Genomic DNA, 6,000 nt, shown 5'->3' on the forward strand with positions numbered 1-6,000 from the left:
ATGGAACCGCTATCTTTCTGTTTCTGCTGTTGATGTTCGGCCTGCTGCTGCTGCAATGGTGATGCTTTATAACTACACACACCTCTTTTAATACGTTCGCTGTTACTTGTTATTACCGCAGTGGCGATCCTGGGGACGTTTTTCTACTCACGGGAATCTTGACGGTTACTATCATGCATGCTTTCCCGCGTAGCGCAAGGCTAGCACCAAAATGTCAAGCTCGTTTGTGTTACACACACTCTGTTCACACATGCTGTCATTGGCTTTGTAATTTTTAAAGTGACAACGAGAGCTCATGGCTACTTCTTGTGATCGACTATAGATCGACTAAATTTACGTATTGTTGTTTATCTTATCAGAACCAATAGTTCGGGAGAATACCCGCAAAATACAGTTACCACCAACTGTACTTTTATGCTTCTAGATGTGCTTTCCTATGCATGGTTCGTTTCTTATGCTCCTCCTACCAATTTTTGTGTAAGAGAGTATATATAACGTAAGCTGGGGCTATGTGTTGTTTCTTTGTTTGTGGCAGTGAGAGAGAGATAACATCATTTATAATGTGAGCGATACGAATAAAAAGAAAAGATGGATCGAGAGCGTGGTAGAGCACACATAATTACAGTACAGTTACTGGAAATAGCATGATACCTACCAGAAAGCACTATTGCACATAGCTTTCCTCTGCCAGATGCAGTGCACAAGCAATAACTGACTGTATAGCTTGACAATATTTCGATAAGTCATACATGACTTTTGCGCACACAATAAAATAGGTAATGTGGCTGGCACTTTACATATCTGTATAAGTGGGTGTTATCAAATTCTTTCTAGAGAACACATAGGCATCCCTTTGTCATACTCATTTCAAGGAAGCCATAGGGACTCCAAGTCATAGTAGCAACACATACTACATCGGATGTATCAATGATAGCATGTCAAGTAAGCGTATGTGGCAGCCCTGATCTCTGGATAGATTCTCTTGATCAGATCTGCACGTATCTACGACATTAGACAAGCACAAATACTGTATTGACTAGGACACGTAGAATACCTGACGGTCCACTACTGTATATAGCGACTAAGAAATGAAATTTTTTGGTTTTACAGATGTAACAACTTTATCTAACTAGCACCCACCCATCAAAATAACATGCTACAAACACTTTTTAAATTTATATAAAGACGAACACAAATCCTTAAGAAAAGATGCTCATAATTTTTAAAACAAGGGTGCATATATTGATTAGCTTACACTGTGAGCATCATTTAACTAAACTTTTTTGGTGAACGAATTAATATCCAGGCGTACTTAATACATGCTTTTTAACCTTACCACGATCACTTCGACTTCCAGAGTGGTTTAAGTAAAGCAATAACCGTCAATTGCTAAAGTAATAAGCACCCGTTATTCTTGAGCAAGAGCAAGCAATGATACCTATAACCTCTCTTTATCTCTTGAAACGGACTGACAACTTTTCATTTTTTAAGTTTGTTTAAGTTTGTGCGACCTAGGTGATAACGTTTTCGATTATCAGATCTCAGCGTACTATCTTTTCGTCTATATACTTTTCGTATTGGACTATGTCGTTATCAACTGTAAGTGTAGTTTTCGCTACAAAATTCACTTGTACAGTACAAACGTAGTACTCGAGCACAATACAGTATAAACAAAGAAATATATTTGTAGTATTATTCTCTCTTGTATTTACCGTAGCTGTACAAATCTACAGAATTTTTAGAGCATCAGCTGGTATATAATCATTATAGCAAGAGAAAAGGCAAAAGAGAAAGAAGTAATTGACATCGTAGTTTTACGTAGGAGACAAAGATGATGCAATAAACGTGGTGGAACCAAATTGATAACTACAAATCTTTGCTACACGTGACAGTTATATGATTGAGAGAATGAGTCACTATGTACCTCATTTATTACTCAAAGGAGCCAACCGCCCTGAGAACCCGTTAACATAAATCACACATATTCTCATCAGACATACTAAACATTATATATTCCTATAGCAACCATACCATTGTAGCTTGCAAAAAGCGCTCTTGCAAACGAGTTGCTAACGAGTGAAGCGGAATTTAAGATGTCACGGCAAGTGAGGGTCCGCGGGAGGGAACGTCACGCAAATGAAAGACCTATTTGAAGATAAGATTGCTACATCCACCACTGTGTCTCTTCACGCACCGTGCGACCCGTAGCAAAAAATATGAGCGAAGCGAGCGGCTTAAAGTGCTACGAAGCAACAAGAAAAGGCTCACGAGAGCGTACGTACCGTGAATGAAGATGAAAACCAGCTTTTGTACGATAATAACATCGATGAACACTGTAAGTAGATGTACAGTAGCAGACCTTAATGACATAGCATTATATGTGAACACAACAGGCAAGCATTCGATGACATAACTAACCTGTACAGTTAACGTAGTATATATCACAAATCAGTGGACACCATTCTGTTGCTATACTGCGCCAACGAAAACAAGATTTCTCTCTTGGTTTTCATTTGGATTCTTTTTTCTCTACACTCGAGGATATGAACTTTGTGTTGCCTGCTGCACTGAGCGTATTTGAAATACTTATGGATATGGCAACTGGCTGTCCTCAGCGGAAAAGGTTGACCTTTTGTGGCACAAGGTGACTCAAGCTATAATAGTTGATTTTTGGCTCTTACTCTTCAGGAGAACACGACCGAAAAAAGTTGATTATAATCTTGGAATCACTCATATAGTTGTTATTTAACAATCGATTAGCTATTTCGCAGAAAAAAGCTACATGGTACTGGAAAAACGTCTTCGATAGTTTGTTACAAATCCAAGACTTTTTCCGCTCAATAAGTCAACCTCAATCATTAATGCTTCCTGCATGACGAAAATATATAATGAGAAGCAACGATTTTATCGGATGAAGGGCCGCAACCATTACTACTACTGTTTCGTCTAAATTCACAAAAGTCTCGGAAACTACAGTATTCAGTTGGCCAATACGAAGCTCCCCAGTAAGGAAGTTATTGAATATCTGTCTGTCGAAATGAATGCTTAGCAAGTCAATTTTAAGCAACCCGGCAAGATGATAAAAGAAATAGCATGATATGTTTGGTAAGCATATTCATCGATAAATGCTACTATACATACATCTGAAAAGTAGCAGCATTATCTCACAGCAGTATATGGTGCACATAGTAACTTTTTGAGATTTAAAAACTTGCGATTGTACACGCCTTCCTTTCATAAAAAAACCTATCATAATGATGATCTAGGGCTCGGCTCTCGTCTCGTTCTTTGCCCAAAGGGCTGCCTTGGACAAAGTCAACCAGGGATCACATTAATAAATCAAACGAGGCGTTTTACCACGCACCCAGGTGAGGTGATGTATAAAGAGTTGAAACCAGAAAGAAGTCCTGGTCCTTAAACAGCCCATTATGGTTCATTTTTTTGTAAGTCTGGCAACGAAAGCAGGTCGTCTTTTTTAATCGTTCCATAATAATACAAATCAACTACGTAGCTGATCGCGTCATGACACAAAATACATTCTGCTGTGATTAGTTCTATGGCTTATTGGCAACACATCAAAAGCACAGGTAACACCCAGCTGTATATTTCAAGCACTGTGAGGCAGTGACCTGTAGAAGACGCTCTGATATGCTCATTCTTTCCAATAGACTATGGCAGCGTCGAGGCTAGAGCAAATCAGCTTCTGAGACTCCGTCAAATCTTTAACCATGCCGACAGCCCTCCGACGACTGCGCACAGCCTTTCTTTCTCCTACAGACCACTCTACCATTTGACACCAGCTTGAAGTTCACGATGTTCAGAAGGCAATTCCCAAAACCATCTTCTTCTCGTGGGTCTAATCTCTATGACTTCTTTATTCTTTATCTGCTCTCTGATTCCGCGTCATTCTATGTTTTATGTTAGAAGAAAAGCGCGTTCTTTCAGGCGTTGAGTTCGACGTGGTGAACGCGTTTCATTTTGAATCATTCAAATCACCCAGTAAGTACTTCACACTTTGTTAAAGGATTCAACTTTCATGATGCTTAATTGCTCTTACTTTTTCTCTGCAAGGTTCACAGACTGCACAGCAACAATATAAACCGGCTCCTTGTCTTAACTCTTTTCAACTGGCTTACTGGTTACTCCATTGTCATTACTTTCTCCGTACGGCAGATTGTTAAAAGGGGCAGTTTTTCAAGAACGTGAATCCTCGGATTTCGTACTCTTTGAGCCATAAGGCTCGGATCAGACTTTCTTTGATCGTGCGGTCTTTGACTGACGGGATGTCGCCGCCTACGTGTGGGACGTCGCTCGACCGTGGGATATCGCCGCTTGACAGTGGGATCATGCCATTTGACCGTGCGATCTTGCAAGTTTTGGTTCTTGGAAGCTCCCTAGTGCTTTGGAACTGAACCAATGAGAGACACCCCTAGGAGGCTTTACCTGTAGTGAGCTGTAGGGTGGGATCTTGGCCTGGAGTCGAGCGTGTGGACGTGTATCATCGTTCGATGCTTGCACGCTCACACGATCAACTATTCTCTCTCTCTCTCTTCATTGATATCTCGGTGATCGTCGCTTGAGTGCGGGTCTGTTGGCGTGTGGTACGTATGTTGGCTTTCGAGAAGGGAGAGAGGGTGGAAATGACTGTGTACTGGTGCTGCGGAAGAGCGAGTGAGGGGATGATTGTTACTTCACTTTCTTCTGTTTTTATGATAGGTTCTGTTGCCCAGACTAAAGTGCAGGGTCTCCCAGCAATGGGAGGGTAGGGCAGGGGCCGCGATCCATCTATAAGATGAATGGTGAGTGAGTGACTTTGGTGACATTGTATACTCTAAGTATAGCCTTCTGATTATGTCTGCCCTTCTCTGTTCTTAGAGGTGCGTTATGTTCCTGTGCCGCCGTGTGTATATATGGCCGATGATGAAATCTTTTTCTGAAGGCCACAAATACAAATCAACTACGTCGCTGATCGCATCATGGTACAAAATACGTTTCTGCTGGGTGAGTGCTATGGCTTATTGGCAACACATCAAAAGCACAGGTAACACCCAGCTGTATATTTCAAGCACTGTGAGGCAGTGACCTGTAGAAGACGCTCTGATATGCTCATTCTTTCCAATAGACTATGGCAGCGTCGAGGCTAGAGCAAATCAGCTTCTGAGACTCCGTCAAATCTTTAACCATGCCGACAGCCCTCCGACGACTGCGCACAGCCTTTCTTTCTCCTACAGACCACTCTACCATTTGACACCAGCTTGAAGTTCACGATGTTCAGAGGCAATTCCAAAACCATCTTCTTCTCGTGGGTCTAATCTCTATGACTTCTTTATTCTTTATCTGCTCTCTGATTCCGCGTCATTCTATGTTTTATGTTAGAAGAAAAGCGCGTTCTTTCAGGCGTTGAGTTCGACGTGGTGAACGCGTTTCATTTTGAATCATTCAAATCACCCAGTAAGTACTTCACACTTTGTTAAAGGATTCAACTTTCATGATGCTTAATTGCTCTTACTTTTTCTCTGCAAGGTTCACAGACTGCACAGCAACAATATAAACCGGCTCCTTGTCTTAACTCTTTTCAACTGGCTTACTGGTTACTCCATTGTCATTACTTTCTCCGTACGGCAGATTGTTAAAAGGGGCAGTTTTTCAAGAACGTAAATCCTCGGATTTCGTACTCTTTGAGCCATAAGGCTCGGATCAGACTTTCTTTGATCGTGCGGTCTTTGACTGACGGGATGTCGCCGCCTACGTGTGGGACGTCGCTCGACCGTGGGATATCGCCGCTTGACAGTGGGATCATGCCATTTGACCGTGCGATCTTGCAAGTTTTGGTTCTTGGAAGCTCCCTAGTGCTTTGGAACTGAACCAATGAGAGACACCCCTAGGAGGCTTTACCTGTAGTGAGCTGTAGGGTGGGATCTTGGCCTGGAGTCGAGCGTGTGGACGTGTATCATCGTTCGATGCTTGCACGCTCACACGATCAACTATTCTCTCTCTCTC

At 41.8% G+C, this 6,000-nt stretch overlaps 1 protein-coding gene across 1 annotated transcript; it reads right to left on the reverse strand.

Annotated features, from left to right (window-relative positions):
* Positions 1-4,177: 4,177 nt before the first annotated feature.
* On the reverse strand, positions 4,178-5,800 carry BDB00DRAFT_875288 (uncharacterized protein; the record flags this gene model as incomplete). Its single annotated transcript, XM_053127329.1, has 2 exons — positions 4,178-4,394; positions 5,676-5,800. 2 exons carry the CDS (start codon positions 5,798-5,800, stop codon positions 4,178-4,180), a joined length of 342 nt encoding a protein of 113 aa, XP_052976820.1.
* Positions 5,801-6,000: the final 200 nt, after the last annotated feature.

This window comes from Zychaea mexicana (assembly GCF_025766255.1).
Source record: "Zychaea mexicana strain RSA 1403 chromosome Unknown BDB00scaffold_70, whole genome shotgun sequence".
NCBI lineage: Eukaryota > Fungi > Mucoromycota > Mucoromycetes > Mucorales > Lichtheimiaceae > Zychaea > Zychaea mexicana.